The 26,386-nt window shown below is 40.6% G+C and overlaps 1 protein-coding gene across 3 annotated transcripts in view; it reads right to left on the bottom strand.

Moving 5' to 3' along the window:
* Positions 1 to 25,052, bottom strand: part of tut4 (terminal uridylyl transferase 4) — an 80,986-nt gene extending 55,934 nt beyond the window's left edge. For 2 of the 3 annotated variants that reach the window (XM_067990199.1, XM_067990201.1), the window contains exons 1-9: positions 24,965 to 25,052; positions 17,384 to 17,533; positions 15,146 to 15,912; positions 8,003 to 8,166; positions 5,541 to 5,657; positions 5,091 to 5,268; positions 4,141 to 4,229; positions 3,298 to 3,349; positions 1,184 to 1,253 (exon numbers count right to left, since the gene is read on the bottom strand). In XM_067990199.1, the coding sequence (XP_067846300.1) occupies positions 1,184 to 1,253; positions 3,298 to 3,349; positions 4,141 to 4,229; positions 5,091 to 5,268; positions 5,541 to 5,657; positions 8,003 to 8,166; positions 15,146 to 15,773 (1,298 nt within the window). In that variant the 5' untranslated portion in view covers positions 15,774 to 15,912; positions 17,384 to 17,533; positions 24,965 to 25,052. The remainder of the gene's footprint in view (positions 1 to 1,183; positions 1,254 to 3,297; positions 3,350 to 4,140; positions 4,230 to 5,090; positions 5,269 to 5,540; positions 5,658 to 8,002; positions 8,167 to 15,145; positions 15,913 to 17,383; positions 17,534 to 24,964) is intronic. The other variant, XM_067990200.1, reaches the window with a different exon arrangement.
* Between the last annotated feature and the right edge of the window lie 1,334 nt (positions 25,053 to 26,386).

The following is a 26,386-nucleotide window of genomic DNA, read 5'->3' as shown; positions in this document are numbered from 1 at the left end:
TCATGACCTCAGGACATCCCAAAGCACTTTACAATCAATGAAGTGCTTTTGAAGTGTAGTCACTGTTGGAATGTAGGGAAATGCAGCAGCCAATATGCGCACAGCAAGCTCCCACAAACAGCAATAAGATACACAATCAGATAATCTGCTTTGGTTGAGGGATAAATGTTGGCCAGGACACTGGGAGAACTCTCTTGCCCTTCTTCGACTAGTGCCATAGGATCTTTTACGTCCACCTGAGGGGACAGACAGGGCCTTGGTTTAACGTCTCATCTGAAGGCACCTCTGATACTAAGGGAATGCTGCACTAAGTACTCAAATGTCAGCCTGGATTATGTGTTCAAGTCTTTGAATGGGACTTGAAGCCAAAACCTTCTGACTCAAGAGGTGAGAGTGTTACCACCAAGCCAATAAGTTTACTATGAACTGCGTATGGATTGAGTATAATTTAGACACGTTTACATTATATATATGGTTTACACTTCATGTTTTAAGCCTCCACTGAGCCATTCCCAATTACTTTCCATGAAGCCATTGGGATGGGTGTGACATGATTTATTTATAAACTGCCTGCTCTTGTGGTGCATTCAGCGTAATAGGTTTTAATTTAAGTGGCAACATAAAAATAACATTCTCCTCTCCTCAACCATTTTCAGGGCGCTTCGGAGTATTTACATGCATGACAACTTGGATTTTCAACATTGGCCATTGACTTTCAGAGAAAGATGAGAGGCAGTCTTCATGATTACCTATTAGAATGAAAGCAACAGCCTCATCTTGAAGGCATGTTGTTATAAATTATATCCTCACTGCATAAAGAGGATACAGCATGTACAATTATGCGATACGGAATATGTTCTAGAGATTTAAAAAAAAACTGATGCTGGAAATCTGCAATGAAAACAAGAGAATGATCAATGGGTTTGTCAGGAGCCAAGAGAGAAAAGACAGGTAGTTGCTTCAGGTGAAAAACCTTCACCTGAATGGACTTTGGAAGATGACCATTACAAGTCATTCTGAGCTCTCAACATATTCGGCCATCCCCAAGAGTCGAACATAAACCATATCTCGCCATTTTTCATGCTGTATCTTCTATACATTCTAATTCACATGCAAGAAGTTTCCATGAACATTCAGAAAAGGCTAAAATAAAAATGTTCCTGCAGTTGCAGCTTATACAAACCTTTTTATATCCCTGCAGTAGATAATTGGAACTTTGGCATGGAAATCAGACTCGACATCTGAATATAAAGCTGGAAAGTAAAGTTATAAATATATTAGGACAAATGCAAGAAGAAAGTCTTTATGATTTAATGAATTACTTCTAAATAATGGATGTCATATTCATCCAATGTCAAAGCTGATATAGTACTGGAAGCTTAAAATAAAGTTTAACTGATATAAGATCTAAATGTTAAATAATTTTATTTTAAAAAAACTGCAGGCTATTTAGGAACATAGGAATTGCTATACGGAAAAAGACCACAGTCCCTCTAGTTCGCCTTCAACCGTCCTGGTAGACGAATGATACAACAATAATGGAGTTGTTAATTAATCAAAGAAATCAATCTCTATCAATTAGTCTACAACAGACCCAGGCATGACAGGAAGAAAATCCCAGTGGTGGAGCGCTTTGGGAATCACGGAATCATAGAATGGTTACAGCATGGAAGGAGGCCATGCTGCCCATTGAGTTCATGCCAGCTCTCTGCAAGAGCAATCTAGCTAGTCCCACTCCCCCACCCTTTCCCTGCAAGTTTTTTCCCTTCAAGTACTTATCCAATTTCCTTTTGAAAGCCACGACTGAATCTGCCTCCACCACCCCCTCTGGCAGTGCATTCCAGATCATAACCACTCGCTGTGTAAAAAAGTTTTTCCTCATGTCGCCTTTGGTTCTTTTACCAATCACCTTAAATCTATGTTCTCCGGTTCTTGACCCTCCGCCAATGAGAACAGTTTCTCTCTATCTACTCTGTCTAGACCCTTCATGATTTTGAATATTTCTATCAAATCTCCTCTCAACCTTCTCTGCTCTAAGGAGAGCAATCCCAGCTTCTCCATTCTATCCACGGAACCATTCGAGTAAATCTCTTCTAAACCCTCTCTAAAGCAGTCACATCCTTCCTAAAGTGCGGTGCCCAGAATTGAACACAGTACTTCAGTCGTGGCCGAACCAGTGCTTTATAAATGTATATCATAACTTCCTAGCTTTTGTACTCTATGCCTCTATTTATAAAGTTTTTTTAACCGCTTTCTCAACCTGTCCTGCCACCTTCAACGATTTGTACACATATACCCCCAGATCTCTTTGTTCCTGCACTCCTTTTAGAATTGTACCCTTTAGTTTGTATTACCACAGGTCCAAAGTCATCTGTTCCTCCCAAGCATGCTACACTTACAATGAGTCACATCTCAAATTACTCATATACTGTATCCCAAAATGTTATTTTCGGAAAGAAATCTATCTAATTTGCATTTGAATGAATCAATACTAACTGCTTCCACCATCTCCCTATGGAGCCTGTTCCATAGAAGGACCACTCTTTCACTGAAATATTGTTTCCGCAGATTCATTTTCAATTTACCCCCCTTGAAGCGCAGGCCGTGTCCTCAGGTTCTGTTCTGGACAAGGTGAAATAGCTTGTCATGGTCTACATTATCTAGTCCCTTTAAAATCATGAAAACAGCAATCATATCACCTCTGAACCTTCTCTTTCCAGTGAGTTCATGCCCATTTAGTTTGACAATCATGACCATCTTTATGTATGAGATGTATACTATCTGAATATATGCTGAAAAGAAATGATAGACCAACCTCTCCCACATGCCTATAATCAGAATTAATGTAGCCAGCACTGTTGAGCAAAATTATATAAGCTCGTTTTACTTTGTTTGTAAGTGTAGTCGGAAACTCTTATTGATCTTAACAAAAATTACTGAATGTTACATGAGTATGTCATCAAATTAGTATCATACAATTAGCTCCATTTCTTGATTGCAAATCTCCTTGCATCATTTAAGTCCACCTTACACTAGGCTCCCTTTAGAAAACAAAGGGCATTGACCTCTGCTCAATGCCATGTTGCAACTGGTCAGTAGGAACTGTTTAAGCACTCAGCCTCCACTTGACACATCTGCATGGCCGTAATCAGAAGAGCTCAGCATGTGGAGGATCATAAATGGGAACCCATGGCCCACCACTTTGTGGCTCCACCCCATATCCCCACTATCTTCACAAACCACAATGGTTTATAATAATCAAACCATAAAATCATCAAAGGCAGTCAGTGAACTTACAACTGTTTTTAATAATGTCCAGCACTTGTATCAAAACATCTGGCTGATTTAACTGAAAAAGAAACAATTATAAACAAAACTAAATTCCCACAATGGAGAGAGAAAGAATCATACAGAAAATTTTGAAACCATTGTACATGGCATAATATTAAATTGTATCATTTTATTCATAGTATTATACATTATAGGACAGCTAGGTATCTTACAGTGCTATTGTATTGCAGTGTTAATCAATTCCAGATTACATTCAAGAGATGTTTATGTTGTGGATCCTGAAAAACTCTTATCACTCCATTCCAGGGATGCAGAAATCACGGATCTGAATCAAAATCCAGACTTCCTAAAAGCTTCCATAGATTCTGACACATCCAAATCTTTGACCAGGTTAATTTCACACTTTTCATTTACTTCCACATTCTGTTTGCTACACAGAGTTACAACATTTGTCTCCCCCAAAATAATAGACACATTCAATTCGCAATCTCTGCCAGGGGTATGAAAGAAATTTGGAGGGGAAGTCAAGCTGTGGAGCTCTCAAATATGTCAAGATTGGCATCAGAAAATACCTGAGAAAATGTTCTCTTGTGAATGGGAAATGATCTGAAGATAACATTTACAAAATAGCAGTGGGAGAAGTAAGAAGAGATTATGATTTTCTTTAAAAAAAGGTTTCATTTTAAATGAGGGTATAATTTCATGGCCAAGGTCGAAGCCTATAAAGTACAAACGTGTGGCACCACAATATTGGTTGAAGTTATTAACTCCCTGCAACAAAATATATCCATCATATGACTCATGTTTACATGTTGAAAAATATTAATGAAAACACTTTGTACAACTTACATGGGAGGGGAATTTTACATCAATGTTGATGTCACTAGTTTTGAAAGCAAACCTTGTAAGACAAGAGCCATACAACCGCAGGGAGCAGTCTGTAAAACAAAAAAGCAAAACAAAAAATCAACGTAGATTTACCTAGTCTCATCTTAAGTAGATGAACATTCTAGTGTTTGTAGTACCACCATAGCTCAGTTGGTAGGATGCTCGCAAAACTTATGACCAATAAGTTTATTAGGACACTATAATTGACTTGAAGTGGACCACCACAATGCGGGTCTAAGTTTCAACAAAAACATAATTGTGTCCACTACTCTCTTCCGACCCCTCCAGTGAATACTCCTTGTGCTCCCTTGTTCAAAACTGTGCCTCATAATTTCTGTGGATTCTCCTTTACATTCCTAAATAGAAAGCTGACTTTTTGGCTTACTTCAACTCTAATCTTTGCAATATTAGTATACAATTTCCCTCTATTATAATCAGCAACAAATTTAACTCTGCCAGGTCTGTTAGATCCTCTGCTTCCTGGACTCCAATAAGACCTCTAGTCCTGATGGTTTCCCTTCCATGGTCCTCAAGATGTGTGCTTGCCAACTTACCCCAGTCCTATGCCACTTTCAATATCTCCTATTCCCAGTCCATCTATTCCTCTTTTTGGAAGTTTACTTGTATTCACTCGATCCTTCAGAAAGGTACAATCACTCTTCCCTATCAAACCTTAGTGCTATTGCCCTTGCATCACTGCTTCTAAAGTTATCAAAGCTGCTATTAACTTTCAAACTGTCCATTACCTTGGATGTCTTAGTTCAATACATGATGACCAGCATAAACACATGCAGTGCAAATCAGTACTTTGCGTATTCAAATTTGAAAACGTGTGTTCATGTATAGTGGGCATTATTACACATTATCTGTTTGTGGCCAGTTGGAGAACCACAACACCAAGTAATTCACACCTGCCAAATGTTGCTGAATAATTTTCTCCATCTCATTTACGATATTTTTCCGGACTTGGAAGTCCTCCTCAGAAATCCCTTCTTGCTGTGCAGCCTGTAACACGGCAGAATTCAATGCAGCCACATGGTCAGGAGTTGGCGGTATTAGGTTACGAAGTTCATTTTCTTCCTGTTTTTCCTAAAGCAGAGGATAGAAAAAAAAACCAAATATTCACACCTTGAAATCTAACAGTACTATTTCTGCGCAGCTCAAAAATCAAAAAGATCATTATATGATTCTTCCTTCAACATATTAGATAGAAGTACTTTATCCGACAGGGTAACTTGTATGCATAGGACTTAAACAGTCACTCGTTTTAGAAAAGCATTTAATACAGAACTTACTGCAAGTAGCAAAAAAGTAAACACTCTAGAATAAGATGCAAATATACAACAAATGAAAGCACTTACTGTAATATTTTTCTTATGCCGTTTTTCTTTTATATGCTTATGAGCTCCCTGGATATTTTCAATGTGAACTAGGCAAAGTTTGCATAGGTACTGACATGAAGGATATTCTGATGAACGCTTTAAAACAAAAAAAATGTAACAAAGCTTCAGTGACAACTAGGAATGTTATAATATAATGTATTACTAGCATATAAAGAATGTTTGATGGCAAGTATTTCTGTCAATCAAATGAAAGATCTAAACTACGAGAAAGCTGCAGATACTTCTGAGTCACAATGATCTTTCAAACAAGAGAAACAAAGCCTGGATCTCACCATCATCGGTGAGGCCGTTGCTATTCTATGGGCATGTGAACAGTAACTTAACCTTAAGTGCACCCTTATAAAATTCTAGAACATTATGTGCAGCTGTTTCTCGTGATTGAATTATCACTTTTGATTTTCACGTGCAAAATATCATTACTGCGGACAATAAAAATGACGTTCACACCCATACAGTAAAATCACTAAATGCAAAACCTATGTGCGTTTTACCACTTTTACAATTGGCATAAAGCACGAAATATGTAATATATTCACAGAAAATAAGTTCATGCAATTTCTAAAAAAAAATTGGATAAATGAGATACAACTTTCAGGTAAAATTACAAAACCAGCATTGCAACAGTTAAAATATTGCAATACTTAGTTTTTCTACTAGAACCTAGATTAGAGCACTACGAACACAAAGCACTTGACTAGCTCAATTCCCTCCCCTTTTTTTCACATTTTTAAGAATACTGGCATCATAGAAAAGGTTCACACCAAACACAGTTGGAAAGATGTAATTACTGAATCACTGTATTGCAAAATCTAAAATCATATTCAATAATCAGTCAGGGATTTATTTTATTATATTACAGGATAGTAAGAGTCTTAATATTATCCAATTTTTCATATGAATGAATACGAAAATACAAAATTGACAGACCGGGAAAAGACCAGCTGGTCAATCAAGCCTTCCCCACACCTCATGAATGCTGCAGCATCATCATTAAAGACTTCCCACGTTCTCCCCCACCACCTCCTGCAGCATGTAATGGTGCAACCAAACCATACGCAGACATGATTTACAATAAAGCTATTTATATTGCTATTCAAATAGTAATGGAAGACAATTGAAGACTAATATGCATCTGTCGTGGCTCAGTGGTAGCATTCTCGCCTCTAAATCAGTAGGTTGTGTGTTGAAGCCCCACTCCAAAGATTTAAGCACAATATCTAGGCTGACTCTCCAGTGCAGTACTAAGGGGGCGTTGCACTGTCAGAGGTGCCGTCTTTTAATTGGCTATAAAGTGCTTTGCGACGTCCTTTCTTTCCTTACATGCATCTCCTATTGTTACTTGCATTTGTCCATACTGAACATCATTTGCTAGTAATCAACCCGGGTCCCAGGTGCAACTCCTTTTATAAGATCTTGACTTTCTCCTCGGAGTCCACTGTCTCTATGAGCATGGCCAAGATACCAAGATCTACCCCTTCTAAAGCACTGTTGCCTATTTCATACAGATATTCTTCCATTTTGCTTCTGATTATTAATTCCATTATTTTTTTCAATTATTGATTGAGGCTAATGGGTCTACAGTGTTCAAGCCACCTTCTTTTAATATGGAAACTATTATGTGCCTGCTTCCAATCTGTCAGAACCTCACCAAAGTTGATGACTCAATCAAAATAATTATCAATAATGTACCTGCTTTCTTCACAAACATTTGTTTATATTTTATTTTTAAAGTGTGAAGGAATGGACACTTCTGGGTTTGTCACTCCAAAAAGGTTAGACAGGCTAACAGATGGGATAGTGAACCTCTCTCACATTTGTCTGCTTAGGAAATGAGAATTAGGTTGAAGGCTTAAAGGGAAAAGGTAACTGTTATCCAATCAGTTTGCCCCATTGAAAATAATGATCTTAGGTAGCAACTACACTGGGGTAGCAATGCACTGCGTCAGAGTCCCAGAGTTGTGGGACGTGGGTTGACACTTGTGATCCTGACTTGTTGAAATCCAAATTTCAGACATTCTTGCTCATTTGGGGAAGGGTCGAGCAGAAGCCAGGCACTTCCTCACAGGCGCTTGATGTAAACCATCAAGGATTACAGCAGAGAAGGAAGCCATTTGGCCCACCATGTCTATACCAGTTCTTTGGAACAGATTTATTTTTGCCTCTCTTCTGGCTCTTCTAAAAGGAATCAATTTTGACAGTTCATTAATAACATTACAATATTAATACAATTATTTTACCAACAATGCTAAATTAAGGACTACATCTCTGTTAAAAACCCTGCCATACATTCTATTTTACAGAAATCCAAAAAAAATTTACACTTGTCCAAAAATCAATATTATTCATTATTGGTTTTAAATTCAACTTTAATACCATTGTAACTTGAATTGTACTTTCAAAGCAAATCAAACATGTCCTACTTTTTCCAGACGAGAGATATAATCCCTCTCCACTCTTTCCTCTGCTTGTTTCAGTCCAAGCTGTTGTTCTGCTGTCATTTTAGACTCATCAATCACCGGTGCGCTCTCTGGATTGTCTTTCTCTAAAGGATGTGCTTTGTTCGCATTTGTAGCAGTTGCTTTACCTGCAAATATATAATAGTATTTTTAAAACACATTGGCATTTTTGCCCCAAACGAAAGCTATGACAAATAAGATCAATATCCAGTGAATTCAAAATAAACCTCTCATCTCTGGAGCCTGGATACAAGTCCAGCCTGATGGCTGCAAGGATCCTCTGTGGAATTAGTTTGGGTAGTTTCAATTCACGAGACCATAACACAAAATAACTCACTAATTCAGCACTAAATTGCTCACTCAAAGGTCACAGGTTGGTGTGGAAAATTGAAGAGTGTTATTCTGGTGTAGTAAGGTTGCTCTTCTGAAGTTATGGCTCAGGTACATTGTTGAGGCAGAGTTAAAAGAGCTTTACTCTGCATCAAATCATGGTATACCTTACATAGAAGTACCTCCTGCAAACACTAGGTGCTCAAAGGAAAAAGGATTCCATTCCCCAGCTGTAACATTACTCACAAAATTAGGAACTGGTTGGTGCAGTGGGATACACGTTACCCTTTCACCCAAGACCTGTGATCTTGAGCAGATTTTGAGCAGTTTCAATCCAGTTCCTATTGGGAATGGGGTTATAGTGTAAAATTGTCCCTATTTTGGTACTAATCAGCAATCTCACATAGAGGAAATGGGAAAAAACTGTCACTGTAGCTCTGCTACATTTGATCTGTGAATGTTTGATACTAACAATAAATGCTGAAATGGTACGAACATCTCTGGTCCTAATGAGCACAAATAAATTACGAGGAAAAAAAATTGTCTGACCAATGCTTTGGAGTGCATTGTTTCCTCAAACATTCTGTGGATCTATTTACACACCCCAACATTATGGGGCTGATTCAAATGCGCACCTACAGTCACTTGGAGTTCACATAGGATGTATTAAGGGCCAATTCTCCAATCAAATTCTATGACCGACGTTGTCATCATTTTCACCACTTAATCAACAACCATACTAACATCTTTTCTCCATATCTAACATATTTAATGAAGCACCAATTGAATTTGTAATTGTATTTTGCACTTCAATGCTAATGTATTCCCAGGCTGTTTCCCCTGGCTGGAGAGTCTAGAACTAGAGGGCACAGTCTCAGGATAAGGGGTCGGCCATAGGACTGAGATGAGGAGGAATTTCTTCACTCAGAGTTGTGAATTTTAGGAATTCTCTACCCCAGAGGGCTGTGGATGCTCAGTCATTGAGTGTATTCAAGGCTGAGATTGATAGATTTTTGGACACTAAGGGAATCAAGGGATATGGGGTTTGGGCGGGAAAGTGGAGTTGAGGAAAAAGATCAGCCGTGACCTTAATGAATGGTGGAGCAGGCTTGAGGGGCCCTATGGCCTACTCCTGCTACTATTTCTTATATTCTTATGTATTACTTTACATTTTTCAATATCAAAAGGTAACTATGGCAGTATTTTCAATGTAGAGTGCAAGAGTGAAGAAGGTACTTCTTGCATTACGTTTAGCTCAGTTTCCTTAACTCAATCATGTTTCCTGGTTCCCTTTTTCTGTTCATTCCGCATTCTTGTTTCTTTTTTCATTTGTGGAAAAAAAAGGGTAAACAACGAGCTTGTCTATTCATTTTAATAAAGTGAAAGTAAGTGGATAGTGTACCAGTGATACAGTGCAGCTGTACTGTTGATCTATCTTTACATTTTAATTCAATCACTGAATCACTGCAAACTCATTACTTCAACAAAAACTGAACAGGGAGAGCTTTAAAAATTATGGGAGATAGTTCTCAATGTAGAAACAGATCAATTACATGGAATTGATCTATGCCAAGAGTTGGTCAGTTCAGTGGTGAAGCATGCAGCTAGTATGAACTTCAAGCTTTGTGGCTGAACATAAACAAACAGACATTTTAAAATATCTTTCTAATTTGTTACTGGTTGCTGTACAGAAAAAAGAACCTCTTTTACTGTTTCAGTTTAGTAGAACATTAAAACTCTAATTACATATGCAAGGATTCAACTTAGGTGATAGCCTGCTCGACCAACACAAGCTAATGGATAAAAGAATGCATTCTAACTCTCAACATATGTTCCCTGCACTGTACTACCACATGCCACTTCCCAGGCCAGTAAAAAAGGCAGAAACTCTCAAAGGGCCAAGAAATGACTAAACCAGCATGCAGCTTAAACTTCCAGGCCCCCACAAAAAGTACAGAGCTTCCGAGCTCCAAAGTTTCATACTGAGGCACACTGAATCCTCAGCAAGTAGTTTTCTTACAGTTACACTAACATTCCTCTTTGTTCTTTACACAATTGCAGCACTGTAATATTCTGTGTCAGAGCCAGTATTCACCCTGAATGACTACAAATAACACCATTCAATAGCCTACCTGGACCTGGGAAATGACATAAAATAAACTGTGTCTGGAGGTCAATCATACACAAATACATTTTTGAAAATCTGCTTAAAACAAGTGGACCTATAACTCATATGGAATTTTGGCCTTGAAATTACATGGTACAAATATTGCATACAAGGGATACAGAAGAGAGCTACCAGAATGATTGAGGGGATGGATCATGAGGAGCAATTATATAATTTTGGGCATGTTCTCACTGGAAGAGAAGGTTCAGATGTGACATGACTGCTGTTTTTAGGATTTTAAAAGGGATTAGATAATGAAGACCATGACAAGCTATTTCACCTTGTCCAGAACAGTAGAACCAGAGGACACAGCCTTCACTTGAAGGGGGGTAAATTCAAAATTAATCTGCGGAAACAATATTTCAGAGAGCGAGTGGTCAATCTATGGAACTGGCTCCCTAGGGAGACCGTGGAAACAATTAGTATTGATGCATTCAAATGCAAATTAGATGATTTCTTTCAGAAAACAACATTTTGGTATAGAATATATGAGTAATTTGAGACATGACATGTGGTAAGTGTAGCTTAGGCGGAACAGTGACTTTGGACCTATGGGGCTCGATTTTCGGACGTCTGAGACAGCGGGATCGTGGCGGGGGGGGGGGGGTTCCGAAAATCGGGGATTCCCGGGGCGGGTCTGGAGCCCGGCTCCAACCCGCCCACCTCTGGGTTCCCCAGTGACGTGCTTAGATGCGCACGCAGCCCCCAAATGCAGGACTCCCGCCGGCTTTAATTGCCGGCGGGATCCCACTTAAACCAATTGATTAGATAGCTCAGGTCGTTTGCAGACCTGATTTGTAGGATATTTTGGAAGGGGTGGGATTTTCAACTCAACTGAGTGTGATTCCCGTACTGGGGGAAACACTCCCAGTTGAAATGGACGTGTCGCAGCCACCAGCTTGTGGCAGCTGCAAAGGTCCATTTGACAGGTTGTGGGGGAGGGGGGAGACCCTCACTCATTGCAGGAGGCCACTCTGCCACTTTGGACAAAGTTTGGCCTGCACCACCCTCCTCCCAACAATAAAATTCACAAACTTGCAACCTCAACACCGGTGTGCAGACACATTTACCTACCATGCGGACCCCCTCAAATGTACATCTTCCGGATGGGGGCCGCCATAGCTGGAGTTATGACCTCCTCGGAGGACGAACAGCATCACCAGCCTCGCCGTCCACCTCTGACACATGGAGCTCCACAACACAGTGCTGTGACACATCCACCTGCACAGCAGGAGGGAGGGCAACCGCAGAGAGATGCGTTGCAGAAGGCACTACCTTCGCCACAGGGTCTACAGACAGAGGCTCAGCTTCCTGGACCTCTCGGAGCAGCAATGCACACGGAGGCTTAGAGACACTCGACATGTAGTCGTGGACATCTGCAGCCTCCTTCATGCCGAGCTGCTCCCGGCTGGCCCGAGCACCATCATCTTACCTGTCGCTGTCAAAGTCACCACTGCCCTCAACAACTTCTCCTCCGGATCCTTCCAGGATGCCACCGGGGACATTGCCAGTGTGTCTCAGTCATCTGCACAAAACAGCCCTGCAAATCCACCTACGCCCACTCTGCAGTGACACAATGGGTGGCATCAGGTGTGGTTCTTCATGGTGATCCTCAGGAAAGGGCATTATTGCACAAACCAGACAAGATTTGCAAAGACGTGGCAGTAGTGGCGACAATATATGTTATGTGAGTTGACCAGAAATCAAATATAAGTAAAAACCATGACAAACCCTCAAACACCCTTGTGCATCCCCTTCATGCTCACGGCACGTTTTCCTCACGCTTCCTACTACACGTGATGCATGCCCTGTGGCTGCAGCACAGGTAGTGGCAGGTTGGGTGAGGCTGACCGTGAAAGAGATGCATGAGAGGGTGAGTATGAGATAGAACCATGAGATTGTATGAGGATTAGGTTGAGTGGTAGTGGTGGGATGAGTACTGGCGAGGTGAGTAAGTGCAGGTAAGATGAGGATGAGGTTCGAGTGGGTCCGAGGAGTGATGTGATAGAGTAGTGTTGGCAGTCAGAAGGAAATGTGGGGTGGGGGCGGTGATATGGCAGTCGGAGTGTAGGGGAATGAGTAAGTGTACTCACTTCGGCTGACCTATTTAGGTCATTGAAGCGCCTCCTGCACTGTGTGCAGGTGCGTGATATGTTGGTGGTGCTGGTGACCTCCTCTGCCACCTCGAGCCAGGCCTTCGTGATGGCAGAGGCAGGCCGCTTCCTCCCGCCCGCCGGGGGTGGGGGGATGATCTCTGTCCTCCCCCTCCTCCTCACCCCATCCACATCCAGTAGGACCTGGAGTGAGGCATCATTAAACCTGGGAGCAGCCATCCCCCTGGGCTGCTCCATGCTGTAATTTTGGCTCCTCCAGCTGACAGCCTATGATGCGGCTGCGCAGTCCGCCCGCTGCGCAGCTTTCCAGCGTGAAACCCGAAAGCCAAGGTAAGTACCTTCAATTAGGCTGTGATCGCGTGCGGAGCACCCCGAATTCACTGGGCGCGTTACCCACGCGCCCAGTCGACCCCCCCGCTGCCAACCCGCCTCCCTCCTAAAATCGAGCCCATGATTCCCAAAACTCTCCACCACTGGGGTTTTCCTCTTGTCATGTCTTAGTCTGTTGTAGACTAATTAGTAGCGAGTAATTGCTATGATTAGTCAACAAGTCCATTATCGCTTATCATGCAACTACCAGGATGGTTGAAGGCGAACTAGATGGACCTTGGTCTTTTTGTGTCCAGCAATTCTGATGTTTCTATGTTCCTAATGCTTCATTTGTCTATGAAGTTAATGCAGATATGTGTGACTGATAGGGACATTTGTCATATTTCAAATCATAATAGACTATATTTTTAATATCTATTATTTTAATAATCACTTAAAATTGATTACTGTGGCAGCCAATCATGTTATGCACATGCTATGGTGACCCAGATTGCATTAACTTTTTATTCCAATATCTGCCAGATGAAAACAACTTGCATTTATATAATGCCTTTAACATAGAAAAGTGTCCCAATGTGCTTCAAAAAGACATAAGAAAAAAGGAATGCTCAGCCAAAGAAGGAATAATGAGGGTCACCCCTTCATAAAGGCATTCATGGAAACAATGAATGGTTTATTTGCAGGCTTGTGTTCAGGTTTGCACGTGTCTGATTTTATCAATAGCCTAAAATGTAGGAGGATAATCATATTTTGTCTCAAACATGGTCTTAAACATGCTTTCCATTTTTGGATGGGGAGATGGGCACTTTTGAAAACATTTCAAATAGGAATGATATCTGTCAATCACAGTTTGGACTTGAAATCAAAGGGGCATGCAGGGCTCTAATCCCAAAGGGATTCACTGTTTGCTAGTTCTTCCTGTCTTACTGTGGCAGCCCATGTGGAGGTACATTGATCCAAAAATCAGTGTTATTAAGAGAGTTAAAAAAGTACCATATATTGTTATTTTATGAACTGAGCTGTAAGGTAAATATTATAATCCAGAAATCTGAATACATTTAGGTGCAATATATTGTGAAAACATATTTGCTGTACAATTTTTGTTTGCAATAAATGACCACTTTTCAAAATCAAAGCCACTAGCTGACATTCGTGACTCCTCAATTACTGTAGTTGTAACAAACATTGCAATACGTTTTATGTTGAAATTGGGGACTTTTTGAGCTGGTTAATGCATAGGGAACACCCATCTTAATGCTTTACAGAATTCACAGTTGCCTATTTCACCACAAAATACATTGAAATGTTTGTAATGACTATTGGTAGCTAGCTACAATAAGCAACTGGTCAATTTTTTCTCTGTTGAAATTTGTGCTCAATGTGATTAATGCTAGTGCTAGAGAATATAACAGAGTTATTTCAGGCACCTAATGTCAACATGAAGCATTCCTAAGTCAGGTACAGAGCATTTTGATGCACAGTAAAGCTCCTTCTACTTTGCCTCAACAATGTATCTTCATCCGAACCTTAAAAGAACACCCACTTCAGTATGAGCATCATTTCCATTTCCCAAACCAGCCATCCTTGTGGCCACTTTTTGCAAGATTGTCAATATAGTGCTAAATTAAGGGTTCACGTCGACTAAAAACTGGGTTAAGACAGTTCACTCATTTCACATAGGATCCTTACAGTCAGAGACAAGACCCCTTGCCCCCCTCAATCTGGTCTGAATTCAAACCCAGGTGTAAGAAGTGAAAGTACAGTGTGCTAACTCATGCATTTTCCAGTTCCCAAGATCAGCATTTGAACAGGACTCTGTTTGATCACTGAACTCAATCCAATGATACAGGTTATTACACATTAATATCTAAATATACTGCCATTGTTCCAAAGCAGTAATGTGAATGAGTGATGAGGTCATTCACACAGTGAAATATAACTAGGTATTTCACACTTATCTATTTATACCACAAATATATTTTGAAAAAAAAAGTGTCCTGGGAAATTACTGTGACCTCAGACTAATTGTGATAGGAATTTTTTCACAATGGGCAGTGAACCATCACTTTAAATTTCATTAGTAAGATGCCATCAATTATGGTATAAATTTATAGTAAATAACTACATATTTTATTTGAAATATAATCCTAGAATAATCCCCCTTACCAGGAACATCTGGCTTCTTTTCTACTTCTTTAACATCCTGCATGGTTCTCCCAGGCAAAGTGCTGTCATCACCATTTGTATGCACAGGAGACTTGTTTGGCTGTGCTGTACACTCCATTTTCATCTCAACCTTTGGTTTCACAGGTAAACAATCCTTTTCATTCACTGCCTTTGAACCACTGCCAGTGTAAGAGTTTGCAAATTTCCCCAGAGCTTGCTGCTGCGTCTTAACTTGCTTGTGTTTCATTTTCTCAACTGACGCCATCCCACCTGATGCCCGGCTTCCTTGGCTGTGACCTTGATCATGTATATTCCGTGCTCCTGAATTCCTTGAACTAGCCATACAGTTTGGCATGTCTTGTTTGCTACTCCTGCCTGATTTCACATCTGCAGTTTTTTCAATGTTCTTTCTTTCTATTAGTTCTTCATTCCATTTTGACTTTTTGTTGTTCCAGTTTGAAACAGTTTTGCCACTGTCTCGAGAAGTGCCCTCAATTAGATTTTTGGAAGGTTTTTGTTCAATGTCATTTTGTACAGTAACTTTCATGTCCATACCTTCTCCACGGACAAGGCGAGGCGATTTTCTGGATATGTGCACTTCATCCTTAATGTTTTTAGCTTCTTCCATTGTTACAGCACTCAGTATTCTTTCCTTTTGCCAAGAGCCAACTTTCTTCCTTTTTAAAATTAAAATCTCTTAGTCAGTCACTTAATTACTGATTGATGCAGATCTATAACCCAGGGAACAAACAGCTTTCGCTGGATTCCTGTTAAAAACATAAAAAACCTGTTAAGGATTGTAATGATTACGGATGTTTTTATAGATGTACTCTTGTGCTAATCAGTCCAGTCAGAAAATTTTGAATTGCACAAGCAATAAAGATTCTGGTCAACAGCCTTTACAAATCATGTTATGAACTGGCATATCATAGCACCCAACAAAACTATTGGCAGTAGATCAGTACTTCTAATCATCTTCAGTCATCTCGAAATCACAAAAAGGCAGTAGTAACAAAGAATTTACCCAAAACAAAATTGGATCAGCCCACACCATTCATTTAATAAATAGAGGGGATGAATGAGTATGGTGTAAAAAGCTTAAGGAGAATCACTAAACTAAGAGATTAAAAATAAACCCCATGAACTCCAAAACCAATAATAAAAATGATATTCAAAAGTAAATTTAAAAATTCTTTATGAAGTACCTTAAATCTAATTACAAAACTTTAAAGAATATTCCAGGATAAGGCCTTATTGACAAGTTTTCATCTGAAAGCACACCCTTATTGAATAGATTGTTGTAAGGGGTACAAACAAACTTTCCACTTTTGCTGTATTTGTTCTGAATTGGCAGTTATTTAAACAATAACTTGTAAGGCAAGACTACTGGAAGCAAGCATAAAAGCTGTTTTTTGCTAAAGCCACTCCAGGCAACAATAATATTGTTGAGCAACATTATTACTAGGTTATTATACAGTGTATTGGGGAAATGAAAATACAACTCTGTAAATGATGTAGCACCAACAGGCAGCACCAAGCAGAGATGGGAAATGTATTTGTACCCATAATCTCCAAACCATGACTTCTCAACCTGAGCAATGTTATTGTGGGAAGCTTCCTCACAGGAAGGTGGGGGGGGGGGGGGGAATCAGAGGAGGAGTTGTTTCTGTCTTATGCACCACCCAACAGTCAAATTATTGTGGTTTTGGCAGAGGCTTGGGAGTGGGTCACTTGTGCCCATCCTGTTGGACATAGATGATGCATACTCTGGAGAGTAAAATAGGGAGGGGAGATACCTAAAAAAACTATGAATTAGAACATTGTAATGCATCAATCAGATTATTTTATTTACAACTGTAAGAGTTATCAAAATTCAGCTGTACCTTGTCAATCCAATCAAATTTGTCCCAAAACAAGAAATGTTACAATATTGAGGTTGTTGAGTGATAGTTGACCTGAATAGTTTTCGTTTTGCAACTCGTCTTGTGTATTCAACACCAGAGTTGAGTAATCTAATTTGCTGTTGCAAAACAGCCAGAGTCAAAATAAAACTACATTCAAAAAGCTTATTTATACTGTGACTGCCGAGAGTATAGAAGTCAGAACCAGATGTTTTATATTATGAAAAACAATTGTGAATGTTTGTTTCAGACACGTTGGATATATCAGCAGACAGATTAACAAAAAGTGGGATTTTAAAAAGTGGTAAAAGTTTGACTATAATAGAATGAAACCTACCAGTAGTACTAAACCTGACTCCGATACATTTGAAGCAGCCAACCTTTCGTACTGTAGTTCCTCCCAGCAACTTTTCTGGGCTCAGGGTCAGCAAAATAATTCATTGTGATTACAGAACCACAGGGCCACAGAGACCTCTACACGCCACCACTAGAATAAAATGGAGAGAGATGCTAAAATAATGTGTATGAAGGTCAGCAACTGAGCCAGTTTCATATTTTAAAAAGTGAGCTACATCTCTTTTTTAGCATGTTTAATGTTGAGTTATTTTTGATTAAGACACTGTTTAAATTCAATTCTGATCCAGACAGTCCTACTTCCAGATGACAGTCTACTGCCAGAGTTTCCTCAACCACAGATTTAGGAAATTCTACACTGTAATTTCAATCTCTGACACTGAAGCATTTTTACTCCTAAATATTTCCTCATGCCTGATATCTACATGATTCTAAATCAATTTCATCTTGAAGAAACCGAGTTGCAGGTGTTGTGCTATCTGTCACAGTAAAAAAAGACTAATATATAGGGTCAAACCATAATCATTTCTTAGTGCACAACTACAATCTGTTAACCCTGCCTAAATGCAAAATCACTGCACTGTATGTCTTCCTGACAGCATGCTCGAGATTTGGAACTCACCCGTAGCCACAAACTTGCAGTTTGCCACTCCACTGTGTGCTAGAACACCAGTGCAATGCACCTTTAACTTACATTATTAAAACTTAAATCTCACACAATTTCCTCACTCAAACTCTTGGTTAACTGTGTCGCCAGCGATTACAGCGTAGCTCAGGCACACACTGTCCAACTTCTCCAGCATTATCTTTAATTTTATTTAACATCAATGAATTAAGACAAATGGATTGGAAGATGTTTGTCAACATTTCAATAGAAGACAAATGGAAGACCTTTAAAAGAATGCTGGACATGCAGGACAAATACGTACCCAAGATCAACAAGCTCAGACTAAACAAGAAGGATCCTAAATGGATCAACTAACAAATTGAAAATAAAATAAAAAGGAAAAATTACTTCTACCAATCCCGGAGGGAGAAAGAAGAAGGAGCACAGCGGGGTGAATACAAGATTATGTAGAAACAATATAAAAGGGTAATCAGAGGAGCGAAGACAGACCTAGAAAAAAGCATAGCTGCAGAGGCAAAATGTAAGAATAAGAAATTCTTTCAGTAATACAATAGCCGGAGGACTATCAGAGAAGAGGCAAGTGGGCTTGAAACTGAGGATGAGCACAAGATGGCAAATATCCTGAATGATTACTTCCTCAAAGTATTCACAAGGGAAGACATAAACAACATACCCTCCCTCAAAATTCAAGACCAATATAAATGAAGCTGAAGTCCTAGACAATCTGAAAGGGCTTTAAACAAATAAATCCCATGGGTTAGATGGTATTTATCTCAGAGTGTTGACAGAGATGAGCAAGGAGATTTTTGAGGCACTAGCAATCATCATGAAGGAGTTAATGGACACTGGGGAGGTACAAATAGATTGAAAATGAGCTGACATGGTACCCACATTCAAAAAGGTTGACAAAACAGACACAGGCAACTATAAACCCATTAGTCTTACTTCAATTCCATGTCAAATATTTTTACTTTCCTCTATTTATGTTCCTATAAATATTGTTTTGTAATTTTCAGGATATGGGTGTCACTGGCAAGACAGGCTCATCTTAAGATAGGGAACATTCCTCCAAGGTGAAAAGGGAGTGCATCAAAGAACAGTTGTATGGCTAAGTAGAGAGAATAAAACTAAAATGAAACTTAAATTGGAGGCATATGAAAAAATTAGGGTTAACAATAATAAAGATAATTATGAGGAATATAGAAAGCACAGTGGGGGGGTGAAAAGGGAGATTACAAGTGCTAAAAGGGAGTGTGAAAAAAGCTAACAGAAAATATGGAAGTAGATAAGGCTTCGCTAAACATACAAGAAGCAAAAGTAGTTAAAGAGGGGGTAGGAGCACTCAGGGATGGAGGGAATCTAACTGTGGAGGATCAAGGTATAGTAGAGATATTAAATAAATAAGATGCACTGGTTTTTACAAATGATGATGGAAGTGAGAGTGTAGGCATACTAGAAGGATATGAAACAATTGTCAGAGATAACTGTAGAAAAGGAATGGTTCTAAAGAAATTAGCAGAACAAGGTAGATAAGCCACTGAACCCTGATAGCATGCACGACAGGCTGCTGAAAGTCAGATGATGATAATGGAGGCTCTAGCCACAATTCTTCAATCCATAAATGTGCAAATTGTGCTTTTTGGCTGGACAGTAGTGAATGTAACACCTTTGTTCAATTGTAAACAATTTTACAACACCAAGTTATAGTCCAGCAATTTTATTTTAAATTCACAAGCTTTCGGAGGCTTCCTCCTTCCTCAGGTGAACGTTCACCTGAGGAAGGAGGAAGCCTCCGAAAGCTTGTGAATTTAAAATAAAATTGCTGGACTATAACTTGGTGTTGTAAAATTGTTTACAATTGTCAACCCCAGTCCATCACCGACCGGCATCTCCACACCTTTGTTCAATTGTAAACAATTTTACAACACCAAGTTATAGTCCAGCAATTTTATTTTAAATTCACAAGCTTTCGGAGGCTTCCTCCTTCGTCAGGTGAACGATGTGAAAATGATGTGAAATGTGAAAACATTCACCTGACGAAGGAGGAAGCCTCCGAAAGCTTGTGAATTTAAAATAAAATTGCTGGACTATAACTTGGTGTTGTAAAATTGTTTACAATTGTCAACCCCAGTCCATCACCGGCATCTCCACATCATGACTACCTTTGTTCAAGGGAGAGAAGGATAAACCAGGTAACTATAGACCAGTTAGTGTACTATTATTTGTGGGCAAACTCTTTGAATCCATAAATCAAGATAAAATTTAGAAATGCATCAGTTAATCAAGGACAACTAACATGGATTTATTAATGGTAAGTTGCGTTTGACAAATTTAGTAGTTTCTTTTTGAAGAAGGGACAGATAAAGGCAATGCAGTAGATGTAGTTTATATATGGATTTTCAGAAGGCATTTGATAAGGTGTTGCTCAAGAGTCAGAAGAATTCAGGTGTATTGTATAAGAGGAAATATAGCAGCATGAACAGAAAGTTGATTGATGGACAGGATACAGAGAGTTAGGGTAACTGGGTGTGGCTCGGATTGGAAGCGGTGCATCCCAAGGGTCAATTAATAATTAGTATATGCAGAGTTGGCATATAATTCCAGCTAACTTAGAGCACCGTCATCACCAGCATGCAAAACGTGCAGGTCACCAGATAATTTAGTTAATGGGCATGATTCATCGAATCATCACGAAGGTCCCAGAGGTGAAGATTTGAGGTGCACTGACTCTCAAATTTGCAAGCAGTTGAGAAGCACCCAAATACGATGTGGCCAGTTGAATCTTAGTTGACGGTCTATAGGGTCAGAGATGGCACGGATATCTATAGGAGCATCTACTGTCCACTCTTCATTCCAGCAAGTTGGTAAGAAAAAGTCAAAGGAATCAGGAAAGGTTGACCTATATTGGGTAATTTAAAAAGTTGATGGATAGAACAAATCAGAATGAATTGCAACATGATTTTGTCATGAAATCTATTCACCAATTTTGCTACTGCACCTGGATGATGAAGACGTGGAGGAGCCTTATTGCAGAGGATTGGTAACCATGAGAGGGGAGTACGGTGCAATGTGTCCGACACAAAACGCATAGTAGCATGTAGTTGAATATCCACCAGCTTAGTGTGCAGTAAGCGAGCCCAAATGGGAGCGTAATATTCCACAACTGAATATCAGAGTGCAAGAGCAGATGAGAGTAAAGTAGAAGCATTTACTCCCCATGCATAGCCAGAATGTTTGGTATTTAGGTTATTTCGGGTTTTGACTCTCAGCAGTTTTAAGTAGATGGTTTTGGCAAATTAGTGACCTCTCAAGGGTGGTACCCAAGTAAACAGGGTGAGTATCATGTTTAATAAGTTGACCGTTTAGAATGATCGTGAGTTCATGAGAGGCACTAGCATTTTGCAAGTGAAAGAGAGAGGACTTGGCTGAAGATGCCATTTCAGGCAATAATCTACCATATGTTCCATATGATGCTGAAGGGTCAGGAGTCAGTGCAGGATCTACTTTTGTACTGTCTCCACCTCTGTCTCAGCTTATCTGCTGCTGAAACCCTCATCCATGCCTTTGTTACCTCTAGACTTGACTATTCCAATGCTCTCCTGGCCAGCCTCCCATCATCCACCCACCACAAACTTGAGCTCATCCAAAACTCTGCTGCCTGTATTCTAACTTGCACCAGGTCCCATTCACCCATCACCCTTGTGCTCTCTGACCTACATTGGTTCCCGGTCCAGCAACGCCTCGATTTTAAAATTCTCATCCTTGTTTTCAAATCCCTCCATGGCCTCACTTCTCCCTACCTCTGTAACCTCCTGCAGCCCTAAAATCCTCCAAGATCTCTGCATTCCTCCAATTCTGGTCTCTTGTGCATCCCCAACTTTAATCGCTCCACTAAGCCGTGCCTTCAGCTGAGCTCTGGAATTCCTTCCCAAAACCTCTTGGACTCTCTACCTCCATCTCCTCCTTTAAGAAGCTCCTTAAAACCTACTCTTTGAGTAAGCTCCATGTCCTAATATCTCCGTATGTGGCTCGGTATCAAATTTTGTTTGATAATGCTCCTGTTTTACTATGTTAAAGATGCTATATAAATGCAAGTTGTTATGTAAATAGTGATGTGGAATTGGGTACATGAAACACTTCCCATCTTTGAGTCAGAAGCGTTGGGTGTGTGCCTCATTCCAGATAGTGGAGACCGGAGCACCAGCTCTGAATACTGGATTGACGATTGACGTCCATTGGGGGCACGTGCGAATGTGTCATGCCTCTTGTGAGACTTGAATTAGGACCTGCTCTAGGGCAGAAGACAATGGATGGATGGAACACCACCTTTAAATTTGCTGATGACACAAAAGTAGGTGGTTTGGCAAACAGTAAGAAGTTTGGTAAAACATGTGTACCCATAGGTTAACCAAATGGGTAAACAGATGCAATTTAATGAGGAAAAATGTGAGATAATATATTTTCGGAGGAAAAAAATCAGAAATGGGAGCATACATTCAATAGAAAGATGCTGAAGGGTGTGGAGGAGCAGACAGACCTATGAGTTCAAATACATAATTCCCAGAATGTGCAAATGCAGGAAGATAAAGCCATAAAAAGACCAACAGCATTTTAGGTTTTATAAATAAGGGTATAGAGTACAGGAATAAAGAAGTAATGATAAATTTGTACAAAACATTGGGTAAGCCAGAGTACTGTCCAGCCCGTAGAGAAAGGACATCAAAGCCATAGTGTAGATTCACCAGAATGAAGCCAGGTTGGGAAGAGACTGGAGACACTAGGACTATTTCTACTGAAGCAGAGAAGGCTAAGAGAAGATTTAAGGAGGTTTTTAAAATTATGGCAGGGTGACTAGGGAAAGACTATTTCTTTTGGTTGGGGAGTAAATTGCTACTAAGACAGTTAGAACCATAGAAAAGATACAGCACAGAAGGGGGGCCATTCGGCACATCGTGTCTATGCCGGCTCGAAGAACAAGCAGGTGCCCATTCTAATCCCACCTTCCAGCACCCGGTCCGTAGCCCTGCAGCTTATAGCACTTTAGGTGCAGGTCCAGGTACTTTTTAAAAAGAGTTGCCTCTACCACCAATTCGGGCAGCGAATTCCATACACCCACTACCCTCGAAGGAAGGTTAAGGAAACATTTCTTTACAGAGAGGCTTGCTAAGAGAATGGAATGTTTTGTCATAGGGAGTGGTTGAGGTAGAGATAATTGCATCTTTTAAAAAGAAAACTGGATAAATATTTGAATGAGAGGAAAATAATAGGATCACGAAGAGAGCTTGAGGCAGTGGGATTAGTTTTGGATTGCTCCAGCATAGAGCTAGCACATACACAAGGGGCCAAATGGCTTAATTCTAGGCTGCAAACATGGTTCTATATAGAAACTGAGCAAGCCACATAATACTGTTGTGAAAACAACAGCCCCTCCCCTCCTTTGGCAGAGTTTCGGTTTCACAATCACCCTCCAGTATTGCAGTACAATAATCATCATTCATATGTGAGTCTTGACAGTGAGCGAGGGTCTTTCTTTGACTGCAGAAAGCATCACCAGTTGTTCACAAATGCATAGTGTGCGTGTGACAAAGTGAGTAAAAAAAAGCTAATTACAATTAGTTGACATTGAAATTTAGAGGTGCTAATAACTTGGGTGTTCACTTTAGATTACTGAACAAATACCATACTGTTCAGGCAATATTCAAAAAGTCAATCCCTTTTCCATTTTTTGTATATTTCATTTCAAGCATATGCCACAGTTGCAGAATATTTACATATTTGCTGTAAATAAGACAATGATTACAGATATAAAAGGCTATCTTCTCTCTTCCCTGACACCTAAATAAGTGATTAAAAAAAACATAATTGTTATGTATCTTCCCATCATAGCATCATCTGTAGAAAGGGGTCAAAATTTTTCAAGTGTAACAGCCAACATACATATACTACGAGCATTGCTTTCCATCCTTGGATTGATGCTGATCGTCGAAGGACCAGATATTTAAGTTAAATACAGGTTATATTGTTGCTCATTTATGGGAGCAACTACATTATAATGCATTTTATTAGAATGTACAAATTACAGTATTAACCCCAAAGGTATAGATGTATATCATTTGCAAATTGCGCTGCTGTATTTGGGGACTTCAATCTCACCCTTTTATCCAGGAGAGATCTGGCACATAAGCGATCGCCAGATTTATTTATGAAGACCCTGCATCTTTAATTACATTTATTTTCCAATAGGCTCACTTTGATTCGTCTGATTCAAATGGCGTTTCATCGCCAGTTTTTTTGCTTTTAAAAAATACTAATGTCCCATTTAAACGTACATCTAACTTAAGTTTAGAAATATGCTCATCTTAAAATTTAAAAGAATTACTATAGGACTCACCGTGCCAACAACCACCGCGGGGACACAAAAATCAAAATTATTCAATAGGGTTTCCTTATAGAGGAAGTAAGTTGTGCACAAAAATAAATTGACCCAACGCAGTTACAAAGGAGCTCCTTTCCACGCAAAACACACACACCACACCACACACAGCAGCGGGACTGCTAATATTGTGTACAGCGGTAATACATATCCTACCAAATGGCCAAAGTACGACCTCTGGCCCGATAACACTTGTGGCTCACTGGGTGGCTGCGGCACTCTTAGATCAGGGAGACAAATGTTTGAGTTAAACGCTCTCGCTTTCTCCAGGGGATGCCGATAAAGTGAGAGTAAATAACGTGCGTACCACCCCCACCCCCTCCAGCGCTTTAAACCTGTCATTGGCCTAAAAAAAAACAGACCAACACCAAAGCGCCGAAACCCCTGTCCGGGATCAGCACACGGGACCGACTCGGTGATTATGTTTTTTATAGATATATATATATATATAATGTATTATCGCACCCCCTCCCCACGCCCGGGACTCGGTCTCGGACTCTTACCGGCAGGGTCGGCCGGCGCTCCCCAGCGCGTCCCACCATCTATTTATTGGGCTGTAAGCTCCCGACCACCAGCAGGCCGTCCACAAAACAAAACTACAACGCGCAGGCGCAGCGACACCTTCCGGTGGCGTCACAGTTGGAGATTCTAATTTTTCCTCCCTTCAAAAGAAAACTACAAGTCCCGAGAGCCTCCGCGGCACACGGGTCCGCGCCTGCGCGGGGCGGGGGGGGGGAGGAGAGGAAAGAGAGTGAGTGAGTGGTTTCAGCAGCGCAGAGGACAGGCAACGCGACAATATTTAGGGGGTGACCCTTCGGGAGACCCCCGGGGCTCATGTTCCTGGTCTCTAGCTGCAAAGTGCCGCAAGTGTGGATGTGGGGTGAGAATATGATCAGTCTGGGATGTCGCTGCCACACACTCAGCGGGTGGGAACTGTGTCCTGCCAACTCTGGTCGGAGTCATTCTTGGAGGTTTGATCACGTGACTTCTACAAATGTTGTTGCATTTACCTTATAAAGGTTGGGTCCGCTGGAGTTGAGTATTTTTTGGTAGTGGTTTCCTGTCAGCAGCTTTTTAAAAATTTGTTCATGGGATGTGAGCGTCGCTGGCGAGGCTGGCATTTATTGCCCATCCCTAATTGCCCTTGAGAAGGTGGTGGTGAGCCGCCTTCTTGAACCGCTGCAGACCGTGTGGTGACAGTTCTCCCACAGTGCTGTTAGGAAGGGAGTTCGAGGATTTTGACCCAGCGATGATGAAGGAACGGCGATATATTTCCAAGTTGGGATGGTGTGTGACTTGGAGGGGAATGTGCAGGTGGTGTTCCCATATATCTGCTGCTCTTGTCCTTCTAGGTGGTAGAGGTCGCGGGTTTGGGAGGTGCTGTCGAAGAAGCCTTGGCGAGTTGCTGCAGTGCATCCTGTAGATGGTACACACTGCAGCTACAGTGCGCCGGTGGTGAAGGGAGTGAATGTTTAGGGTGGTGGATGGGGTGCCAATCAAGCGGGCTGCTTTGTCCTGGATGGTGTTGAGCTTCTTGAGTGTTGTTGGAGCTGCACTCATCCAGGCAAGTGGAGAGTATTCCATTACACTCCTGACTTGTGCCTTGTAGATGGTGGAAAGGCTTTGGGGAGTCAGGAGGTGAGTCACTCGCCGCAGAATACCCAGGCTCTGACCTGCTCTTGCAGCTACAGTATTTATATGGCTGGTCCAGTTAAGTTTCTGGTCAATGGTGACCCCCAGGATGTTGATGATGGGAGATTCGGTGATGGTAATGCCGTTGAATGTCAAGGGGAGGTGGTTAGACTCTCTCTTGTTGGAAATGGTCATTGCCTGGCACGAATGTTACTTGCCACTTATGAGCCCAAGCCTGGATGTTGTCCAGGTCTTGCTGCATGCGGGCTCGGACTGCTTCATTATTTGAGGGG

This window comes from Heptranchias perlo, chromosome 9 (assembly GCF_035084215.1).
Source record: "Heptranchias perlo isolate sHepPer1 chromosome 9, sHepPer1.hap1, whole genome shotgun sequence".
NCBI classification, from domain to species: Eukaryota; Metazoa; Chordata; class Chondrichthyes; order Hexanchiformes; family Hexanchidae; genus Heptranchias; species Heptranchias perlo.
Note: the sequence above shows the minus strand (reverse complement) of the source record. Positions and strands in the feature narration are given on the sequence as shown.